Below are 24542 nucleotides of genomic sequence, written 5' to 3' on the forward strand. Positions count from 1 at the left end.
CTGTATTGAGTGGTTAACATAGAAATAGGTACTCCTATATGCTTCATTTAGAGTTATTAATGTAACTTTAGTTGTTCTACAAACGTTGGGCTATATGTTTTGATTTTTAGTACATTGTAAGGCTGCATGATGAGACTCTAATGATGATTTCAAAAAAGTTGCTTGAAAGGCATGAGCTCTGCTTTGTTTTTTTCTGCAGGCTGTTCAAATCAAATCACATTCATTTATATAGCCCTTCGTACATCAGCTGATATCTCAAAGTGCTGTACAGAATCCCAGCCTAAAACCCCAAACAGCAAGCAATGCAGGTGTTGAAGCAAGTTGGCTAGGAAAAACTCCCTAGAAAGGTCAAAACCCAGGAAGAAACCTAGAGAGGAACCAGGCTATGAGGGGTGGCCAGTCCTCTTCTGGCTGTGCCGGGTGGAGACTATAACACAACATGACCAAGATGTTCAAATGTTCATAAATGACCAGCATGGTCAAATAATAGGTCTGGGACAGGTAGCACGTCCGGTGAACAGGTCAGGATTCCATAAAACTGGAGCAGCAGAAAGAAAGAGAGAATTAGGGAGAGCATACTTCAAAATTCAGACAGGACACCGGATAAGACAGGAGAAGTACTCCAGATATAACAAACTGACCCTAGCCCCCCGACACATAAACTACTGCAGCATAAATACTGGACGCTGAGACAGGAGGGGTCACGAGACACTGTGGCCTCATCTGATGATACCCCCAGGGCCAAAAAGGAAGGATATAACCCCACACACTTTGCCAAAGCACAGCCCCCACACCACTAGAGGGATATCTTCAACCACCAACTTACCATCCTGAGACAAGGCCGACTATAGCCCGCAAAGATCTCCACCACGGCACAACCAAAGCGGGGGCGCCAACCCAGACAGGGAGATCACATCAGTGACCCAACCCACTCAATTGAAGCACCCCTCCTAGGGACGGCATGAAAGAGCACCAGTAAGCCAGTGACTCAGTCCCTGTAATAGGGTTAGAGGCAGAGAATCCCAGTGGAAAGAGGGGAACCGGCCAGGTAGAGACTGCAAGGGCGGTTCTTTGCTCCAGAGCCTTTCCGTTCACCTTCACACTCCTGGGCCAGACTACACTCAATCATATGACCCACTGAAGAGATGAGTCTTTAATAAAGACTTAAAGGTTGAGACCGAGTCTGCGCCTCTCACATGGGTAGGCAGACCATTCCATAAAAATGGAGCTCTATAGGAGAAAGCCCTGCCTCCAGCTGTTTGCTTAGAAATTATAGGGACAATTAGGAGGCCTGCTTCTTTTGACCGTAGCGTACATGTAGGTATGTACGACAGGACCAAATCAGAGAGATAGGTAGGAGCAAGCCCATGTAATGCTTTATAGGTTAGCAGTAAAACCTTGAAATCAGCCCTTGCCTTGACAGGAAGCCAGTGTAGGGAGGCTAGCACTGGAGTAATATGATCAAATTTTTTGGTTCTACACATTTCATCAGTCTCTCATTCAGAATTTGACAAGCACTTGATAATGCCTCAACTTCCCGGCGGCATCCCCTTTGTGTGGCCTTAATGCACCCTAAAGAAACTCCATTCCTTTTGCGGCCAGTGGCTGTTGTTCCCTACTCCCTGAGTGCTGCTGCTCCAAAGCACCTCTCACTGACATGGCTCACATGATCGGGTCTTTCTCACAGGCTACAAGTGAAGACAGACATTTTGGGGACACAACTCCTTATCCAATTCCAAGGTGCATATTGAAGATATTGGAAGAACTGTCCACATTTACTTTTCAGCCTAGAAGATGAATAGGTCTAACAAACAGCAAAATAACTAACCTATGTCAATCTACTATCCCCCATAGTACAAAAGTTGACCTATTCTGTGCGAGAAATAAATATTCCAAACATCGTCTGGAACAGTTGTGGGATGTGATAAACCCCAAATTTAATACAACCACTAGCATCCCCCCCCCCCCAAAAAAAATGTTTTTACGCAATGAGGCCGACGCAACAGATTAGAACGTTTAACTTAAAATGTGATACACTACTATTTCTTCACATTATAAGCACAGCAATGCGCACACATAGGCTATATGCACGTATGTTCCATTAGTGGGAAAACACCATAATCAAAAGTGGCCACAAATGTGATTTGGCTTGTAATGCTTTTATTATAAAGGTGCATTTCTTTTGTGAAAATGATCTTCCCCAAACGTGAAACTAACACACGGCATGTGTCTGCCAGTCAGACTCTACTCCCCTTGTAAAGAGGATTCATTTTAGGAAGTTATTTGGCCACTTTATTTTTCCATGGGATTGAGGTCAGGGCTTTGTGATGGCCACTCCAATACCTTGACTTTGTTGTCCTTGAGCCATTTTTCCACAACTTTGGAAGTATGTTTCGGGTCATAGTCCATTTGGACGACCCATTTGCGACCAAGCTTTAACTTCCTGACTGATATCTTGAGATGCTGCTTCAATATATCCACATCATTTTCCTGCCTCATGATGCCATCTATTTTGTGAAGTGCACCAGTCCCTCCTGCAGCAAAGCACCCCCACAACATGATGCTGCCCTCCCGGCTTCACGGTTGGGATGGTGTTCTTCGGCTTGCAAGCCTTCCCCTTTTTTCCTTCAAACATAACAATGGTCATTATGGCCAAACAGTTCTATTTTTGTTTCATCAGACCAGAGAACATTTCTCCAAAAAGTATGATCTTTGTCCCCATGTGCAGTTGAAAACCATAGTCTGGCGTTTTTATGGCGGTTTTGGAGCAGTGGCTTCTTCCTTGCTGAGCGGCCTTTCAGGTTACGTCAATACAAGGATTCGTTTAACTGTGGATATAGATACTTTTGTACCTGTTTCCTCCAGCATCTTCACAAGGTCCTTTGCTGTTGTTCTGGGATTGATTTGCACTTTTCACACAAAAGGATGTTCATCTCTAGGAGACAGAACGTGTCTCCTTCCTGAGTGGTATGACGGCTGCGTGGTCCATTGTTGTTTATACTTGCGTACTATACATCCACAGGTACACCTCCAATTGACTCAAATGATGTCAATTAGCCTTTCAGAAGCTTCTAAAGCCATGACATCAATTTAGGGAATTTTCAAAGCTGTTTCATGACACAGTCAATTTAGTGAATGTAAACTTCTGACCCACTGGAATAGTGATACGGTTAATTATAAGTGAAATAATCTGACTGTAAACAATTGTTGGAAAAATTACTTGTGTCATGCACAAAGTAGATGTCCTAACCGACTTGCCAAAACAAGAAATTTGTGGAGTGGTTGAAGAACGAGTTTTAATGACTCCAACCTAAGTGTATGTCAACTTCTGACTTCAAGTGCATCATTATCAAGTGAATATGATTCTCCTTGAAAAGTGAGGCTTCATTCTCACAGAAAGAGTTAAATATGTTACAAAGTTGCCAAGTTTAATTCAATTGATCTCATTTGACCTATCCAACTTACCTGCACACAGCACTAACACTTTTTCAGCTTTTCAGCTCATCCTCCACTTTCTACCTTGTATTCGTGTCACTCTATTATCTTGCTTTTTTTGATTGGCAGCTGCCCTGGATGGATGGAGAGGAGCCAGACAGGTTCTGATCCAGTCCAGAGATTCTTGCCAGGAATAGATCAGTCTCAGTACTCCTCTGTCAGGCACGCTTCCAGCCCACCTCCCAAGGCAGAGGGCATAGCTTGCAGTTTTTCATGCAAGAAAACTGACTGTCGTACAGATGCTGTTAGATGTGGACACACACCAATGCGCACACACACACACACGCTCAGTCAAACACTGTCTTCCTTTGTGCCTGTACCAATTATTGATATTGATATCTGTTTGATGGTGAACGTTTGCATTACTGTGGGTAGAGGGAGTGGCAAGCTGAGATTGCCTGTGTGTGTACGTGCCGGTGTTTGTGCTTGTGTAAGATACACTATATATACAAAAGTATGTGGACACCCCTTCAAATTAGTGGATTCGGCTATTTCAGCCACACCTGTTGCTGACAGGTGTATAAAATCAAGCACACAGTCATACAAAAACATTGGCAGTAGAATGTCCTTACTGCAGAGCTCAGTGACTTTCAATATGACATTGTCATAGGATGGAATGGAAATAGAATGGATGTCACCTTTCCAACAAGTCAGTTCGTCAAATTTCTCCCCTGCTGGCACTGCTCCGGTCAACTGTATGTGCTGTTATTGTGAAGTGGAAACCTCTAGGAGCAACAATGGCTCAGCCGCGACGTGGTATGCCACAAGCTCACAGAACTGGAAGAACGTATCATGTTTAAATCATCTGTCCTCGGTTGCAACACTCACTACCGAGTTCCAAACTGCCTCTGGAAGTAATATCAGCACAATTGTTTGTCGGGAGCTTCATGAAATGGGTTTCCATGGCTAAGCAGCTGCACACAGACCTAAGATAACCATGTCTAATGCTAATGTAAAGTTTGGAGAAGGAGGAATAAAAGTCCTGTCTGTTTTCACGGTTCGGGCTTGGCCCCTTAGCTCCAGTGATAGGAAATCTTAACGCTATAGCATACAATGACAATCTAGACGATTATGTGCTTCCAACTTTGTGGCAATAGTTTGGGAAGGCCCTTTCCTGTTTCAGCATGACAATGAGATGTTCGAAGAGCAGTTGTCCACATCCACATTGCAGTATAGTGGTCAGTGATCAGACCTCCAGATGTCTGCAGTATAGTGGTCAGTAATCAGACCTCCAGATGTCTGCAGTATAGTGGTCAGATCTCCAGATGTCTGTGTATAGTGGTCAGTAATCAGACCTCCAGATGTCTGCAGTATAGTGGTCAGATCTCCAGATGTCTGCAGTATAGTGGTCAGTGATGAGACCTCCAGATGTCTGCAGTATAGTGGTCAGTGATCAGATCTCCAGATGTCTGCAGTATAGTGGTCAGTAATGAGACCTCCAGATGTCTGCAGTATAGTGGTCAGTAATGAGACCTCCAATGTCTGCAGTATAGTGGTCAGTAATGAGACCTCCATATGTCTTAATGTTGCTGCTCTACACCTCTCCACACACTCACACTCTCATCCCCTCAGGAGAGCCTCTCACTGATGAAATGAAATCTCTCTCTCTCTGTGTGTGTGTGGACCCACTCCAATTCAATTTGCATACCACCCCAACAGATCCACAGATGACGTAACCTCTATTGCATTCCACACTGCCCTCTCCCGTGTGAGAACACAGTTCATCGACTACAGCTCAGCGTTCAACACCATAGTGCCCACAAATCTCATCACTAAGCTCAGGACCCTTTGACTGAACACTAGCGTCTGAAACTGAATCCTGGACTTCCTGACAGGCCGCCTCCAGGTGGTGAGGGTAGGCAATAACACCCGCCACTCTAACCCTCAACAAGGGCCCACTCAGGAGTGTGTGCTTAGTCTCCTCCTGTACTCCCTGTTCAGCCACAACTGCCTGGCCACTCACGACTCTATCATTATGTTTGCTGACAACATGACCCGATGAGACACCCTATAGGGAGGAGGTCAGTGACCTGGCAGTGTGGTGCCAGGACAACAACCTCTCCCTCAATGTCAGCAAGACAAAGGAGCCAATTGTAGACAACAGGAAACAGAGGGCAGAGCACATCCCCATCCACATCGATAGGGCTGTAGTGGAGCGGGTCAAGAGCTTTAAGCTCCTCGGTGTCCACATCACTAAGGGATTAGCATAGCCCACACACACCAACAAAGTCATGAAGAAGGCACAACTCTTCCCCTTCTACAGCTGCACCATTGAGAGCGTCTTGACTGGCTGCATCACCACTTGTTATCCGACCGCAAGGCGCTTCATAGGATGGTGTGTACGGCCCAGTACATCACTGGTGCTGAGCTCCCTGCTATCCAGGACCTCTATACCAGGTGGTGTCAGAGGAAGACTCCAGCCACCAAAGTCATGTACTGTTCTCCCTGCTTCTGCACAGAAAGCGGTACTGAAGTCTGGAACTAACAGGACCCGGCACATAGCTTTTACCCTCAAGCCATAAGACTGCTAAATAGTTCACCAAATAGCTACCCGGACTATCTGCATTGACCCTTTTTGCACTAACTCTTTTGACTCATTACAGACACTGCTGCTACTGTTTATTATCTACCCTGTTGCCTAGTCACTTTACTCCTACCTATATCTACACATCGAACTCCATTACCTCGTACCCCTGGACATGGATTCAGTATTGCTACCCCATGTATATCGCCAAGTTATCCATACTCATTGTGGATTTATTCCACTTGTTATAATTTGTTAAAATGTTTCTCTCTACATTTTTGGAAAGGGCCCATAAGCATTTCACTGTTAGTCTACACTAGCTGTGTGTGTGTGTGTGTGTGTGTGTGTGTGTGTGTGTGTGTGTGTGTGTGTGTGTGTGTGTGTGTGTGTGTGTGTGTGTGTGTGTGTGTGCGCGCGCGTGCGTGAGAGACCAGTGAGGTTGTGATGGAGGGGTTGTTAATTAAGTGAAGTTCTCCACAGATGTGTGTGTGTGACCTCAAATGCCCACTCAATCAGTAAATAGCATTACTTCTGCTGCTCAGCCGAATGGGAGGCCACTCATGTGTTGATCCATGTGGTGGTGAGAAGAGATAAATACAAGTCAATGCAGCTGTGAAGGTAACTAACTATTCACAGAGTGACTGCTTCCCTCAAAGTGAAAAATATCCTGGAATATCATGGGTCTCAATTACTCCACAAAGATACCTTCACACCTGTGTGCATTGCTTTTGGTCACGTGTCCCCAAATACCCAGAGTTCTCCAGAAGTACATGACTGTGAGTGTTACTGTGTGTGTGTTATTCTGTGTTTTTCCAACATATGTCTATGGGTGTGCAGGTATCCAAGGGGTGGTGGAGGCCTATCAGACGTGCCTTCCTAAGCTTCAGCTCTACGGCCCCACCAACATCGCCCCCATCATCCAGAAAGTAGCCAGCTCCGCTTCACAGGAAATGCACACCAAGGAGGCCATGGTAAGCTAGCTGTCAGTTGTCCTCCTCTCCTTGGAACCAATCGATTGGGAGCATAGCTTGAACCTAGATTGACCTTAAATCATGTATTGATGTCAATGGGAGACTTCCGCAACGTTTTAGGGTTATGCTCAACATGTATTTCCAACACACCCCACAGACATTACTCTCTCACGTTTCTCCCCAGTCATTGCCTTCCTTTATCTCTGCAGCAGTACTTCATTCTGCTCATCCTAACGGACGGAGTGATCACAGACATGGCAGACACCCGCGAGGCCATTGTCCAAGCCTCCCACTTGCCCATGTCCATCATCATTGTAGGTGTGGGAAGTGCTGACTTCAGTGACATGCAGATGCTGGATGGAGATGATGGAATCCTTCGCTCGCCCAAGGGGGAGCCCTGCCTACGAGACATCGTCCAGTTCGTCCCCTTCCGCAACTTCAAACATGTGAGTCTTTACTGGAGCTAGGAGGGTTACCTGAGGAACTGGGAGGGTTACCTGAGGAACTGGGAGGGTTACCTGAGGAACTGGGAGGGTTACCTGAGGAACTGGGAGGGCTACCCGAGGAACTGGGAGGTTACCCGAGGAACTGGGAGCGTTACCGAGGAACTGTGGGAGGGTTACCTGAGGAACTGTGAGGGTTACCTGAGGAACTGTGAGGGTTCCCTGAGGAACTGGGAGGGTTACCTGAGGAACTGGGAGGGTTATCTGAGGAACTAGGAGGGTTACCTGAGGAACTGGGAGGGTTACCTGAGGAACTGGGAGGGTTACCTGAGGAACTGGGAGGTTTACCTGAGGAACTGGGAGGTTTACCTGAGGAACTGGGAGGTTTACCTGAGGAACTGGGAGGTTTACCTGAGGAACTGGGAGGGTTACCTGAGGAACTGGGAGGGTTACCTGAGGAACTGGGAGGGTTACCTGAGGAACTGGGAGGTTTACCTGAGGAACTGGGAGGTTTACCTGAGGAACTGGGAGGTTTACCTGAGGAACTGGGAGGTTTACCTGAGGAACTGGGAGGTTTACCTGAGGAACTGGGAGGGTTACCTGAGGAACTGGGAGGGTTACCTGAGGAACTGGGAGGGTTACCTGAGGAACTGGGAGGGTTACCCGAGGAACTGTGAGGGTTACCCGAGGAACTGTGAGGGTTACCCGGGGAACTGTGAGGGTTACCCGGGGAACTGTGAGGGTTACCCGGGGAACTGTGAGGGTTACCTGAGGAACTGGTGAGGGTTACCTGAGGAACTGGGAACTGAGGAACTGGGTGAGGGTTACCTGAGGAACTGTGAGGGTTTACTGGGAGGTTACCGGGGAACTGTGAGGGTTACCCGGGGAACTGGGAGGGTTACCCGAGTGTTACAGGAAGTGACAGGTTTCTCTCTGTCCTGCTCCAGGGCTCACCTGCAGAGCTGGCGAAGACTGTCTTAGCAGAAGTGCCCAACCAGGTGGTTGACTACTACAACAACAAGGGCATCAAGCCCAAAGTGCCCAGTGAGTTCGAGTCTTCCAGGACATTCGCCCCCTGAGAGGAGGGGCCCAACACACTTGATACAAAAGAAAGCACCTTACGCTGACTAACTGAAAAGTTTACTGTTTTGCTCTTCGTTTGTTTGTTCTTTTCATTGTGCATGCGTGGCCTCCGAGGCTTGCATCTGTAAAGCAGCTGTATCATTCAAAGCATTGGTATGGTGGGGGGACACACAAACGAACAACCAAACTGTCATCCCTACAGACGAACAACTATCGATGAAGGAATGTATAGAACAACCCTGTTCCTTTTTTTATAAGAGTTTGTTGAGATTTTACTAAATTTGTTGATATTGATACATTGTAAACCATTTTGGACCACAGTGAATGAACTAGCTACCTGCGTTTAGAAACGTCTGCATCCTCAGTAGTCCATATTGCAGATAAGGCAGATGCATGAAATGTTGTTTTGCATGCTGGTAATAAAGCAGACACTGTTTTCTCACGGTTCATGTTGTTTTCTTAGTGAACAATAGAGTTGACAGTATTGTGGGGATAAAGGACATTCTACTATGAAGCATGTTGACAGCACACATTGAGTATTCTGGAAGTTCACTGGAGAATATTATGGGCACATAATTTGACGTTGTCATGTTGCAATGCAGTATTCTGTGAAATGATGAATTACTAATTATAAAAGCTTTATCAATATGCTTGTGACTTGTACTATGTTAAAAAAACTATTGGGTTTCAAGTCAAAAACATCATTGGAATTGTGGTCATATCAATTTGAATTCATTCTATGAAAAATCCGTAGAAATTGCGGAGAACTGAATTGGCAGAATTTCAATATTTTGGTGTGCATGTCAAACTAGTCAAAGGAATTGGGAATTGGGGTCACTTTCTTAGCATTTCCAATGTATTCTATTGATTTAAAAACCTCCATGAAAATGATGGGAATGTTCTGATTGAAATTGAACAGAACAAGTCTGTCCATGTGCAGCCATGTGAGGACGGTGACAATTCCTCCTAGGATTGGAGTAAGTCACGACTCTCCCTTTGAAGTGTCTGGGGAGGAGGGAGAGAGATGGGGAGGAGGGAGATGGGGAGAAGAGATGGGGGGTGGAGAGAGGGCGGTGGGGAGGGAGGGGAGGAGAGGAAGATGGGGAGGAGAGAGGGAGGGAGATGGGGAGGACTGTGGGCGACCTGAGATGGGGAGAAGAGAGTGAGGGGAGATGAGGAGAGGATGGGAGGGAGATGGGAGAGAGGGAGATAGGGAGGGAGGGAGATGGGGAGAACTGGGGGACCTGAGGAAGGAGATGGGGAACTGGGAGAGAAGGAACTGGGGGATCTGAGGAAGGGAGGTTTACCTGAGGAGATGGGAAAGAGGGAGAGGAAGGAGGGACCTGTGGAGGAGACCTGAGGGAGGGAGATGGGGAGGACTGGGAGGACCTGGGGGAGGGAGGGAGAATGGGGAGGAAGGAGGGAGAGGAAATGGGGAGGAGAGGACTGGAGGAGGGGAGTTATGAGGGAGAGTGGGAGGGAGATGGGGGAAAGGAGGGGAGATGGGAGGGGGGGAGGGAGGAGAGGAGTGGGAGGATGGGGAGAGAAAGGGGAGATGGGGAGAGAGTGGGAGGAAGATGGGGAGAAGGGAGGGAGGTGGAGATGGGGAGAGAACTGGGGGACCTGGAGACTGGGAGGAGAGACTGGGGAGATGGGGAACTGGGAGTTTACGAGATGGGAACTGGGAGGGACCTGAGATGGGAGGGAGTGGGAACTGGGAGGGAGAGGAACTGGGAGGAGATGGGGAGACTGGGGGAGGGAGATGGGGAGGGACTGGAAGGAGAGTGTGGAGGAGAGAGGGAGGGGAGATGGGGAGGACTGGGAGGGAGATGGGGAGACTACTACAACAACAAGAGAGTGATGAAATGGGGAGAGAGAGGAGGGAGATGAGGAGAGAGTCGTTTGGGGGAGATGGGGGAGAGAAAGGAGCTGAGATGGGGATGGTGGGGGGAGACAAGGAGAGAGTGGGATCCCTAGATGGGGAGAGAAGGGATGAGATGGGGTTCCTTTTTTTATAAGAGTTTGGGAGGAAGATTGGGATATTGAAGGGAGATGGGGAAGAGAGGGACGTCTGGAGATTGTGGAGGAGAGAGGGAGGGAGATGGGGCTGGTAATAAAGCAGATGGGGTTGAGTGAGGGAGGGAATAGAGTTGAGGGAGATTGGGGGGAGAAAGGATGAAGATGGACAGGAGTGATGGGGAGAAGAGAGGAAGGGAGGGAGATGGGGAGAGAGAGGGATGATGGGGATGGGGAGTGGGAGGGAGATGAGGAGATGAGGAGAGTAGATGGGGAGAGAAAGGGAGAGAGATGGGGAGAGTGGGAAGATGGGAGGAGTGGGAGATTGGGGAAGAAAAAACAGAATTGGAATTGTGGAAGAAAAATCCGGAGAATGCGGAGGGGAATTTCAAGATTTTGGGGGGAGTCAAAGGAATTGGGAATTGGGGTCACTTTCTTAGCGAGATGGGGATGAAAGGGATGGGAAGATGATTGGACAGAGTGGGATGGGAGATGGGGAGTGACAATTCCTCCTAGGAGGGAGAGAGGGAGTGTGATGGGGAGAAGGGAGGAGATGGGGGGAGGGAGATGGGGGAGAGATGGGGGGTGGAGATTGTGGGGAGGGGAGGGAGGGAGATGGGGAGAAGGGGGGAGATGGGGAGGACTGTGGGGGGGGGAGAAGGAGTGAGGGAGATGAGGGAGGATGGGAGAGGGAGGGGGAGATGGGGAGAGAGGGAGGGAGGAGAGGAGAGGGTGATGGGGAGAAGGGAGGAAGGGAGGGAGATGGGGAGAGAGAGGGGAGGGAGATGAGGAGAGAGTGAGGGAGGGAGATGGGGGAAGAGAAAGGGAGGGAGATGGGGAGAGATGGGGGAGATGTGGGAGAGAGTGGGGGAGATGGGGGAGAGGGAGGAGATGGGGGGGAGGGAGGGAGATGAGGAGAGGGGAGGTAGATGGGGAGAGATGGATGGGGAGAGAGTGGGGGATTGGGAGAAGGAAGGGAGATGGGGGAGGGGGAGGGAAGGGTGGGAGATGGGGAGAGAGGGAGGGAGATGTGGAGAGAGAGTGGGAGGGAGATGGGGGGAGAAGGGGAGCGAGATGGGGGAGGGAGGAAGGGAGGGAGATGGGGAGAGAGGGAGGGGGTGGAGATGGGGAGAGGGAGGGAGATGGGGAGAAGGGAGGGAGATGGGAATGAGGGGGAGATGGGGAGGAAGGGAGGGAGAAGGGAGATGGGGGAGAGAGGGAGGGAGTTTGTGGAGGACTGAGGGAGGGAGAGGGAGGGAGATGGGGAGGACTGAGGGCGGGAGATGGGGAGAGAGAGGGAGGGAGATGGGGAGAGAGGGAGGGAGATGTGGAGAAGAGAGGGAATGAGATGGGGAGGAGAGAGGGAGGGATTGATAGCAATGAGAGGGACAGAGATTTCTGAGATGCGTGATGAATACTATCGAAAGGGCAGACAAGGGCCCTTTCATATCCAGAGCAGCCGGCAGTCAATTAATTCTGTCCTGGTTCAACATGAACTATCTGACGAGTTGGACAGGCAGCACCATGGAGACAGCCAGAAGGATCAGCCTCAAAAACAGCCAAACCATGTGGCTAATAAAACACATTGCATTCAGTCGTAAGTGCATTCACTCTCAATAGTGACAGTAACATACAGTTGAAGTTGAAAGTTTACATACACTTAGATTGGAGTCATTAAAACTCGTTTTCAACCACTCCACAAATGTCTTGTAAACAAACTATAGTTTTGGCAAGTAGGTTAGGACATCTACTGTGTGCATAATACAAGTAATTTTGACAACAATTGTTAACAGACATATTATTTAACTTACAATTCACTGTATTACAATTCCAGTGGGTCAGAAGTTTACATATACTACGTTGACTGTGCCTTTAAACAGCTTGGAAAATTCCATAAAATTATGTCATGGCTTTAGAAGCTTCTGATAGGCTAATTAACATTGTTTCAGTCATTTGGAGGTGTACCTGTGGATGTATTTCAAGGCCTACCTTTAAACTCAGTGCCTCTTTGCTTGACTTCCTGGAAAATCAAAAGAAATCAGCCAAGACCTCAGATAAAAAATTGTAGACCTCCACAAGTCTGGTTCATCCTTGGTAACAATTTCCAAATGCCTGAATGTACCACGTTCATCTGTACAAACAATAGTACGCAGGTATAAACACCACGGGACCACGCAGCTGTCATACCGCTCAGGAAGGAGACGCGTTCTGTCTCCTAGAGATGAACGTACCTTGGTTTGAAAAGTGCAAATCAATCCCAGAACAACAGTAAATGACCTTGTGAAGACGCTGGAGGAAACAGGTACAAAAGTATCTATATCCACAGTAAAATGAGTCCTATATCTACATAACCTGAAAGGCCGCTCAGCAAGGAAAAAGCCACTGCTCCAAAACCGCCATAAAAAAGCCAGACTACGGTTTGCAACTGCACATGGGGACAAATATCGTACTTTTTGGAGAAATGTCCTCTGGTCTGATGAAACAAAAATAGAACTGTTTGGCCATAACGACCATCGTTATGTTTGGAGGAAAAATGGGAGGCTTGCAAGCCAAAGAACAGCATCCCAACCGTGAAGCACGGGGGTGGCAGCATCATGTTGTGGGGGTGCTTTGCTGCAGGAGGGACTGGTGCACTTCACAAAATAGATGGCATCATGAGGGGTGGGAAATTATGTAGTTATATTGAAGCAACATCTCAAGACATCAGTCAGGAAGTTAAAGATTGGTTGCAAATGGGTCTTCCAAATGGACAATGACCCCAAGCATACTTCCAAAGTTGTGGCAAGATGGCTTAAGGACAACAAAGTCAAGGTATTGGAGTGGTCATCACAAAGCCCTGACCTCAATCCTATGGAAAATTGTGGGTAGAACTGAAAAAGTGTGTGCGAGCAAGGAGGCCTACAAACCTGACTCAGTTACAGCTGCTCTGTCAGGAGGAACGGTCCAAAATTCACCCAACTTATTGTGGGAAGCTTGTGGAAGGCTACCCAAAACATTTGACCCAAGTTAAACATTTTAAAGGCAATGCTCTCAAATATTAATTGAGTGTATGTGAACTTCTGACCCACTGGGAATGTGATGAATGAAATAAAAGGTGAAATAAATCATTCTCACTACTATTATTCTGACATTTCACATTCTTAAAATAAAGTGGTGATTCTAACTGACCAAAGAAAGGGAATTTTTACTCAGATTAAATGTCAGGAATTGTGTGTAACTTAAATGTATTTGGTTAAGGTGTATGTAAACTTCCAACTTCAACTGTACATGTCATGTCCCCTGAGAATGACGTCTTGCATCAGGACAGGCTAAACACATTCTATGCACGCTTTGAGGATAACACAGTGCCACCGACGCGGCCTGCTACCAAGGACTGTGGGCTCTCCTTCTACGTGGCCGATGCGAGTAAAACATTTAAACGTGTTAACCCTCACAAGGCTGCTAGTCCAGACGGCATCCCTAGCTGCATCCTCAGAGCATGCACAGACCAGCTGGCTGGTGTGTTTATGGGCATATTCAATCTCTCAATATCCCAGTCTGCTGTCCCCACATGATTCAAGATGGGCACCATTGTTCCCATACCCAAGAAGGCAAAGGTAACTGAACTTAATGGCCATTGCCCCATAGCACACACCTCTGTCATCATGAAGTGATTTGAGAGACTAGTCAAGGATCATATCACCTCTACCTTACCTGCCACCCTAGACCCACTTCAATTTGCGTACCGCCCCAATAGATCCACAGACGATGCAATCGCCATTAGTCTGCACACTGCCCTATCCAATCTGGACAAGAGGAATACCTATGTAAGAATGCTGTTTATTGACTAAACAACTCAGCATTCAACACCATAGTACCCTCCAAGCTCATAATTTAGCTTGAGGCCCTGGTCTGAACCCTGTCCTGTGCAACTGGGTCCTGAACTTTCTGACGGGCCACCCCCAGGTGGTAAAGGTAGGAAACATTACCTCCACTCCGCTGATCCTCAACACCTGGGCCCCATAAGGGTGCGTGCTCAGCCCCATCCAGTACTCCATGTTCACCCATTACTGTGTGGCCAAGCACGCCTCCTACTCAATTATCATGTTTGCAGACTACACTACAGTAGTAGGCCTGATTACCAACGATGACGAGACAGCCTACAGCGAGGAGGTGAGGGCTCTGGGAGTGTGGTGCCTGGAAAACAACCTCTCACTCAACATCAACAAAAAGGAGATGATCATGGACTTCAGGAAAAAGCAGAGGGTGCACCACCTTATCTACATCAACAGGACCGCAGAGGAGGAGGTGGAAAGCTTCAAATTCCTTGGCGCACACATCACTGACAAACTGAAATGGACCACCCTCACAGACAGCATGGTGAAGAAGGCACAACAAAGCCTTTGGCTTGTCACCTAAAACCCTCACACATCTTTACAGATGCACAATTGAAAGCATCCGGTCGTGCTGTATCACAGCCTGGTACGGTAACTTCACCGCCCGCAACCACAAGGCTCTCCAGAGGGTGGTGCGGTCTTCCCAACGCATTACCGGGGGCAAACTACTTGCCCTCCAGGACACCTACAGCACCCGATGTCACAGGAAGGCCAAAAACGTCTGACTGTTCACCCCACTATCATCTAGAAGGTGAGGTCAGTACAGGTGCATCAAAGCAGGGACTGTGAGACTGAAAAACAGCTTCTATCTCAAGGCCATCAGACTGCTAAACAGCCATCACTAGCACATTAGAGGCTGCTGCCTGTAGGCATAGACCAGGATTCACTGGCACCTTTAAGGAATGGAACACTACTCACTTTAATAATGTTTACATATGTATCTGGCATTACTCATCTCATATGTGTATATACTGTATTCTAAACTGTTCTACGGTATCTCATTCACTTAATAATGCTTACATATCGTGTATTAATCACCTCATATGTATATACAGTTGTTTTCTATACTATTCTACTGTATCTTAGTCCGTTCCACTCTGACATTGCTCTTCCACATGTATATAGTCTTAATAGATTCCTACTTAGATGTGTGTATTGGGTATATGTTGTGTAATTTGTTAGATATTACTTGTTAGATAGTACTGCACTGTCAGAGCTAGAAGCACAAGCCTTTTGTTACACCCGCAATAACATCTGCTAATTATGTGTTTGTGACCAATACAATTCGATTTGATTTGATTTGATACTGGAGTGATGACACCTCGAGGTGTGTGTGTCCTGTGTTTGTGCCGTGAGCGTTTTGTTTGAACCAGCCTTCCCTGCTGCATTCTGTGAAAGTCGACATCTGTTGATGTGTACATACTGTAGGGGGGCTGGTGTTACATCAGTAAGAGTCCTATGATGGGGAAGAGTTGCAGTGAGTCATCTGTTATGGAGGACTACATGACAGCACCAAACGGTAGGTCTGACAGGCAAGAAATGGGCTCGTCAACACAACTCCCCGTTAGGACTGGTGCTGAGGAAATATGGAACAATGTGGAGACACACACACACACACACACACACACACACACACACACACACACACACACACACACACACACACACACACACACACACACACACACACACACACACACACACACACACACTAGCACACACACTCTACACACACATACACTGTGGTATAGTTGTATGTTGGTATTGTAGATTTGTAGTGGTGTCATAATGTTTTTGATGTAACTGTTGTTTTATGTATTTCTTATGTGCCTAATGTGTTTGGAACCCAGGAAGAGTAACTGCAGCCAAGGCAACTGTTAATGGGGTCCCTAATCAAATATTACTGAATACTCAACGCATAAACAATAAATCATAATTACATTACATCAGATTAGACAATGATGGGTAGTTTGATTTCAATCACTGCTTATAGTTCATCACATACTGTATGAGTCACATATGAGTCACGCAATGTAAATGTCACACCAATTTAGAATTGGCTTTGTCCTTGTCCCGGCTGTTCTTGGAAAGTATTTCACTCTCTAATTGCTTAACTGCTAACATCTGACTACTATTTTAAGCAAATTTATCTAAAGGCTATAGGTTAAGGATTCTGACATTTTGGGTTGTATTGTATATCTTTGGGAAGTAAGGGAAGGACATTCAAATAGGTAACTCAAAATTCAAGGGATATCTTCCATTTTCTGCATGGCTGTATGCAATCTCTTAACCAACGTCGGAAATGAAAATGACTTGAGGTTTATACCGTGTGTGCGTGTGCGTGTGTGCATGTGTGCGTGTGTGCGTGTGTGTGTGTGTGTGTGTGTGCGTGCGTGCGTGCGTGCGTGCGTGCGTGCGTGCGTGCGTGCGTGCGTGCGTGCGCCACACATTTCAGATAGAGTTATAAATGGTTGAGGGTGCAATGTGTCGTCAAGGGAAATGAAAGTTCTCTTTCCTCCTGGATATACATTATATCCCATCTAGATTCTAGAGAATCATAAGACGTTTTCTGTCCTGAGAATAAATCATCTTTCCCACGTTTTCCACTCACACCGGAGAGGATATTTAAAACATTTTACTTGTCAGGTAAAGAGCAGAATAAACCATGAACCTTCAATCATTAGCCTGGTTCCCCTGTCAGGGCTTGGATTGGCAGAAAGAGGACTGTTGTTGCCATATAGTTATTGTGCTATTTAAGCCATAAGGCCAGAGGGGGTGTGGTATATGGCCAATATACCTCGGCTAAGTGCTGTTGTTGTGCACGACCCAACGGGGACTGCCTGGATACAGCCCTTAGCCATGGTATATTGGCCATATACCACAAACCCCCGAGGTGCCTTATTGCTATCATAAACAGGTTTCCATCGTAGTTAGAAGAGTACAAATACATGTTTTGTCATACCCATGGTATGAGGTCTGATATACCATGGCTTTCAGCCAATCAGCGTTCAGGGCTCGAACTACCCAGTTTATAATGTACATTGGCTAAAACGGCATCCCAGCCGTGTGTATATGAGACTATATACCATGGGTATGAGGCAGAAATACTTGTTTACTGTTCTATCTGAAGTATCACTACACATACCACGGCAAATGACAAGTGAAAAGCAAAGCAACAAGGCTTATTTTGAACACATTACATCCCCATCTTTTAACCAACAATTGGGATTTGTATAAACCTGCTGTCTGTGTTATTGTTCAGAGTGACTCATCTTCAGCTGACCAAGCAGTGGACCATGTTCATGTCAAGTGGGTGCAATTATGGTGGTAATAGTGGGAGGAAACATTTTAATGGGAAGAAATGTGTCTCCCAGATAACCCACAGCCTTCATTACCATCTCCGTTCTCCACTAGTTTGTCGCTAGACTAGCTGAATATATATTTTCTATCTGGGAGCAATTTTCACTCTAAATTGCCAATGTTCTAGATGTCTATCTGATGAAAAGAATAGAGAAAGTATATTGTTTGTTTGCCTCAAATTATACCAGTTGATAGTGTAAATACATACAGTTAGAGTAGAATAAATATAAATGATTTACTGTTAAACAAACATGCCGTTTGTGTACATTCTGTGATTACTGAATATTAAATAAATGTGTTTGAATGGTACTAATGAGTAATTCAGCCAGGATGGCGAGCATGGCATCTCTGCAGAAAAAGAAGAAGAAAAAAATAGCTGTGGCTTTATTCTGAAGGTATTGATTCTGAAGGTCTTGACTCTGAAGGTCTTGATTCTGAAGGTCTTGATTCTGAAGGTCTTGACTCTGAAGGTGTTGATTCTGAAGGTCATGATTCTGAAGGTCTTGATTCTGAAGGTCTTGATTCTGAAGGTCATGATTCTGAAGGTCTTGATTCTGAAGGTCTTGATTCTGAAGGTCTTGACTCTGAAGGTCTTGATTCTGAAGGTCTTGATTCTGAAGGTCTTGACTCTGAAGGTGTTGATTCTGAACGTGTTGATTCTAATGGTCTTGATTCTAAAGGTCTTGATTCTGAAGGTAAGACTCTTCAGTAAGTCATCTTCTTATGCAGTCTCCAAGTTGTCCTAACAGCTGTGCCAGAACACCCAACATTCCCACAGACACAGGTGGTTATTACCCCAGATAAAAACACCCATTTCCTGCTTTGTTGATTCCTCTATTGTCTAAACCGGTGTCCAGAATGTCCCTCTAGTCTTCGTACTGTGTCTAAACCTGCTATTTGGCTCAGGAGGTTAATGCCATGCACATTAACCATGAGAGGGAGGGGAATTGGGCTAATGACGGTCTTGTTCACAGAGGAAGAACAGTGAAAGGGCTTGATTAGCTTCAGAGAGGACATATCGTAATTGAGCTGCTAGCTAGCATAGACTGGTGACCGGGAGGGAGCTAGCCTCTGAAGAACGATGACTGTACAGACACAGCACAGTTGACGAACAGACACAGCACTGATGAAAAGTGACTTTACGCCCTCATGTCAAAGTGTTTAGTTAAGGTACCTGTCTGTCAGACATAATAACAGGTTTGCCACGGGCTGCAATTTAGAGTAGCTGTTTGCTCCATGCAGCATGACAGTGTTACGTAATTTGATATGTTAACTGTCTAAACATGACTAAACACAGGGGACCTCTTATGTTGTACTAATGACATTCTAACACACAGACGTCTGGTGGTACCTTCATTGGGGAGGACAAGCTCATAGTAATGGCTGCTCATAGTAATGGCTGCTCATAGTAATGGCTGCTCATAGTAATAGCTGGTCATAGTAATGAATGGAATGGTATCAAACACATCAGACCCATGATTTCCTTTTGTTTGATACTATTCCATTCACTTCATTGCAGTCATTATTATGAGCCGTCCAAAGTCACCCAGCGACAAGAGTCCTCTGCGTTGAGAACCAGCATTTAGAGTGGGTCTGACACCTGGCTTCACTACAGCTGTCCTTCCCCCTGACACACATCTTTCTACTGTTTACTGTCTCATATTTAAGACGGACAAAGTAGCCAAATTGTTAATGGGAGCTACTACTAGAAAACGGTGTTCACTGAGGCCTAACGCTGACCTCAGCATACCCTGCTCTCCATTTCAGCCGACTGCACCCACCATGACTCAGCAACAAAGATGAAATAGTATTGAAGAGTTGTATTAGTCGTATGTACGGGATATGCATGGTATACATCGTCCAACCAAATGCTTACTTGCAGTAATAAGAAATAATACAAGATAAGAATACGAACATTTTGGAAATTGCTCAGTAGAATAGAATAAACATTCTAGCATAAGTATAATGAAGTAAGAAATAATTTATAGTCCAATATTTACATGTATGTTGGGGAAAGGGGGGTGACAGTGTATAAACTGAGCAGCATAAAAAGAGTCTGTCTGGTTGCAGCGTGTGTGTGTGTGTGTGTGTGTGTGTGTGTGTGTGTGTGTGTGTGTGTGTGTGTGTGTGTGTGTGTGTGTGTGTGTGTGTGTGTGTGTGTGTGTGTGTGTGTGTGTGTGTGTGTGTGTGTGTGCGTGTGTGTGTGTGTGTGTGCGCGTGCGTGCGTGAGTGAGTGAGTCAGTCCAGTTCAAGTGTTCAGCAGTCTGGTGGCTTGTTTGATTTGAAGTTTTGGCAAAAGTTAAGGATTCCGTAGTTTATACATTGTGACTCTGCATTGGATGTGGCATTTGACAAAGAAAGCTGTTAGTAGGCACTCCAGGAAGTAGTTTTCTTCGAGTTAGAGAACAGAGGCCGTTGTGTTAAGTTGATCGATGGGATATAAAATACCTTGTGCCGCTCTGGAGAGGTGGGCTGCATGTGAGACTACTGTTTTGGGCAGATTGTTAGAGGCAGGGTTCTGCTAGGGGACTGAATCAGTTCTGTCTTTGTTGTAATCATCCCAGAGAGAGAGAGACATAAGTAGGTGTCTGCTGTCGGGTCCTGGTGAGGCTCAGCTGCTGGGACATGTCACCTTCCTCCTCCTCTTTCCTCTCACACGCTCTGTACCACAGGTAGAACATCTTATTCAGCCCACTGTCACTGCTGATAGTAGCAAGGTACTGTCGGACATGATTATGTAGGCCAACATTTTATTTGTCCCATTCTGTGTGGTATACTGAATGCACTGTATTTGTCCCATTCTGTGTGGTATACTGTATGCACTGTATTTGTCCCATTCTGTGTGGTATACTGTATGCACTGTATTTGTCCCATTCTGTGTGGTATACTGTATGCACTGTATTTGTCCCATTCTGTGTGGTATACTGTATGCACTGTATTTGTCCCATTCTGTGTGGTATACTGTATGCACTGTATTTGTCCCATTCTGTGTGGTATACTGTATGCACTGTATTTGTCCCATTCTGTGTGGTATACTGTATGCACTGTATTTGTCCCATTCTGTGTGGTATACTGTATGCACTGTATTTGTCCCATTCTGTGTGGTATACTGTATGCACTGTATTTGTCCCATTCTGTGTGGTATACTGTATGCACTGTATTGGTCCCATTCTGTGTGGTATACTGAATGCACTGTATTTGTCCCATTCTGTGTGGTATACTGTATGCACTGTATTGGTCCCATTCTGTGTGGTATACTGTATGCACTGTATTGTTTTTTCTAACTGATAGCTTTACTAGTATGTGTGACTTAAACATATTAAGTCACTCATGCGTCACTAACTCAACATCAACATCACTCTGAAATTGTCACGACTTCCGCCATAGTTGTTCCATCTCCTTGTTCGGGCGGTATTCGGCGGTCGACGTCACCGACCTTCTAGCCATCGCTGATCCATTATTCATTTTCCATTGGTTTTGTCTTGTCTTCCATCTCACCTGGTTTCAATCCCATCAATTAATTACATGTTGTGTATTTAACCCTCTGTTTCCCCTCATGTCTTTGTCGGTGATTGTTTGTTGTATGTTTTGTGCAAGTCATGTTCTGGTGTGTGATGGGTTTTGTACCCTTTTATATTATTTTTGTATGTATTGGTTTTCTGAGTTTTTTAGCATTTATTAAACCGCTCCATTTATACCAAGTTCACTCTCCTGCGCCTGACTTCCCTGCCACCAGCACGCACCCATTGCAGAAATGCTGCAGCCGCCCCTGATCAATTCCAAATCAAAAACTGCCAGCCTCATAGACACTATTATTCAATCAGATCAAGCGTTAACCTGCGATAGCAGACACCCGCATAACGGATGGACATTTTTGTCAGAATTAAACATGTTAAATGTTTTACTTGTGATTTATCAGGGGGTGCTGCAGTGCCATCAGCACCCCTACTTCCCGTGACGATCTATGCAGAAGTTGGCTAAAGTGTATCGGATTGAGTAGAGCCCTAAATCCCCTTTAGAACAACATGAATAGTTGAGCATCAGGTAGCAGCAGGAGAAAAATAGTAACAAACAACCAACTCAACTGCAGAAGAGATTATTTATGAAACCTGCGGCTACATTCCTCAGTTTGTCCTCATTTCAGACCTGTGGATCATTTAAATAAAGCTACCTGAGTGAGCTAAATAACCCTTTTCTCTTTTTACCAGGGTCTGACTGGCTGCTGATTTGTTTTGGCAGAAAAAAATAAAGATATCAACTTAATAGTACATTGTTTCTTCACAGACTGTATTTAACACCAAGGAAACATTTTATGATGAAATTTGCCCCAACGACCAACTGTTCCCTAAATCAGGGAGGTCAATTCCTTCAAATGATGTGGAAGTGCTCTGCAGTTAAATGCTTCTGGGCCAAAGTTACAACATCCATTTTGAAATGCATGAATGTTATTATTCAAAGCTTTGCATCGATGAAGTTACTTAACGATGATAGAACCTCTCAACCAATCAGAGACCATTACTGCTGGCAGGCAGCACTGCCGCAAAAATATGTTGTCTCTTAGATGGCAATCACCTCACTAACAATTCACCAGTGGATACAGTTACTGTTAGCAGTTATAGCATTAGACTTATCGACAGCGGGAATGAATGTTGCTCATCAAGGAACAATTGAGGCCTGGACAAATCTCAGCTAAAGTCAAATCTCAGCTAAAGTCACATACAAATAAACAATTAATAAAACCCAACAAATACATCAAAACAATATACAGTATATATATACGCTGAACAAAAATATAAACACAAAAACTGTTGGTCCCATGTTTCATGAGCTGAAAAAAAAGTTCCATGAAATTTTCCATATGCACAAAAACCTTATTTCTCTAAGGAAAAGGTGGCACAAATGTATTTACATCCCTGTTAGTGAGCATTTCTCCTTTGCCAAGATCATCCACCCACCGGACAGTTGTGGCATATCAAGAAGCTGACTCAACAGCATGATCGTTACACAGGTGCACCTTGTGCTAGAGACAATAAAAGGCCACTCTAAAATGTGCAGTTTTGTCAGCCAACACAATGTCACAGACATCTCATGTTTTTTGAGAGGGCAATTGGCATGCTGACTGCAGGAATGTCCACCAGGGCTGTTGCCAATGTTCATTTCTCTACCATAAACCGCCTCCAATGTCATTTTAGAGAATTTGGCTGTACTGTATGTCCAACGGCTTCACAACCGCAGACCACGTGTATGGTGTTGTGTGGGCAAGTGGTTTACTGATGTGAACAGAGTGCCCCATGGTGGCAATGGGGTAATGTTATGGGCAGGCATAAGCTACCGACAACGAACAAAATTTAATTTTATCAATGGCAATTTGAATGCACAAAGAGGGGGTTGGATGGAGATATGTTGGCTGGGTGGGGTTGGGGTAATGAGGTGGGGGTTGGATGGAGGCATGTTGGCTGGGTGGGGTTGGGGTAATGAGGTGGGGGTTGGATGGAGACATGTTGGCTGGGTGGGGTTGGGGTAATGGGGTGGGGGTTGGATGGAGACATGTTGGCTGGTTGGGGTTGGGGTAATGGGGTGGGGGTTGGATGGAGACATGTTGGCTGGGTGGGGTTGGGGTAATGGGGTGGGGGTTGGGGTGGGGTTTTGGATGGAGACATGTTGGCTGGGTGGGGTTGGAGTAATGAGGTGGGGGTTGGATGGAGACATGTTGGCTGGGTGGGGTTGGGGTAATGAGGTGGGGGTTGGATGGAGACATGTTGGCTGGGTGGGGTTGGGGTAATGGGGTGGGGGTTGGATGGAGACATGTTGGCTGGGTGGGGTTGGGTAATGAGGTGGGGGTTGGATGGAGACATGTTGGCTGGGTGGGGTTGGGGTAATGGGGTGGGGGTTGGGGTAATGGGGTGGGGTTTTGGATGGAGACATGTTGGCTGGGTGGGGTTGGGGTAATGGGGTGGGGGTTGGGGTAATGGGGTGGGGGTTTTGGATGGAGACATGTTGGCTGGGTGTGGGTTGGGGTAATGGAGTGGGGGTTGGGGTAATGGGGTGGGGGTTTGGGGGTGGAGGCCCACTTCTTTGTTGTTTTCTTTTCCTGTTCATATTGAATTTATTATCACTTAAAACTCTGTATGTATTTCTTCCTGTTGTTCGTCTTTGGAGTGGAAGCCTACGGGTACATGTTTTATAAACTTATACATTGAAATTGAAAACGTACTGTACCTGTAACCCCCCACTTTTTGTTTCATACCATTGTCCCAGGTGACAACCTCTGTCCAACTGTTATGTTATATTAAGGGTTTTGATTGCTGTCATATGTCTTTTGAATCATCATTTAATGATGTATTATATACAGGATTTCACACACGCTTTCACGGGCAATTTCTAATGACATGGGATTCATATTATAGAATATAAAAAACACAGGTTTCTAGAGTCATTTGAATCTGAATAGTCAATAGAATTACTGCCTCTTATGCCTGAGTGTACCCCACTAGGTACATCTCCCCCTTTGTGTTGTTCGGCAACCATGCCTGTCATGTGATCTCCAACCAATTAATTATTTAATTGAGACGAACGAGTCCAATATTGATGACAGAGGGGCTACTCCCATACCCAGTGGGGTATTACTGTGACACCTGCCTGAGGGGAAGAAACCACACCGTTGTCTTCTATCATGTCCCCTTTACCCCGTTATCACTACAACATTATCAAACAGTGAAAGGGGATACTCCCAACATTCAGATATAATAACAAGGATATTATTTTCTTCTTTTCA

At 45.9% G+C, this 24542-nt stretch overlaps 1 protein-coding gene across 2 annotated transcripts in view; it reads left to right on the forward strand.

The window, feature by feature from the left end:
* cpne4a (copine IVa) overlaps nt 1-8961 on the forward strand; it is a 103289-nt gene extending 94328 nt beyond the window's left edge. For both annotated transcript variants that reach the window (XM_064946623.1, XM_064946624.1), the window contains 3 exons: nt 6857-6990; nt 7200-7436; nt 8381-8961. In XM_064946623.1, the coding sequence (XP_064802695.1) occupies nt 6857-6990; nt 7200-7436; nt 8381-8512 (503 nt within the window). In that variant the 3' untranslated portion in view covers nt 8513-8961. The remainder of the gene's footprint in view (nt 1-6856; nt 6991-7199; nt 7437-8380) is intronic.
* The last annotated feature ends 15581 nt before the right edge of the window (nt 8962-24542 follow it).

Source organism: Oncorhynchus masou, chromosome 29, assembly GCF_036934945.1.
Source record: "Oncorhynchus masou masou isolate Uvic2021 chromosome 29, UVic_Omas_1.1, whole genome shotgun sequence".
NCBI classification, from domain to species: domain Eukaryota; kingdom Metazoa; phylum Chordata; class Actinopteri; order Salmoniformes; family Salmonidae; genus Oncorhynchus; species Oncorhynchus masou.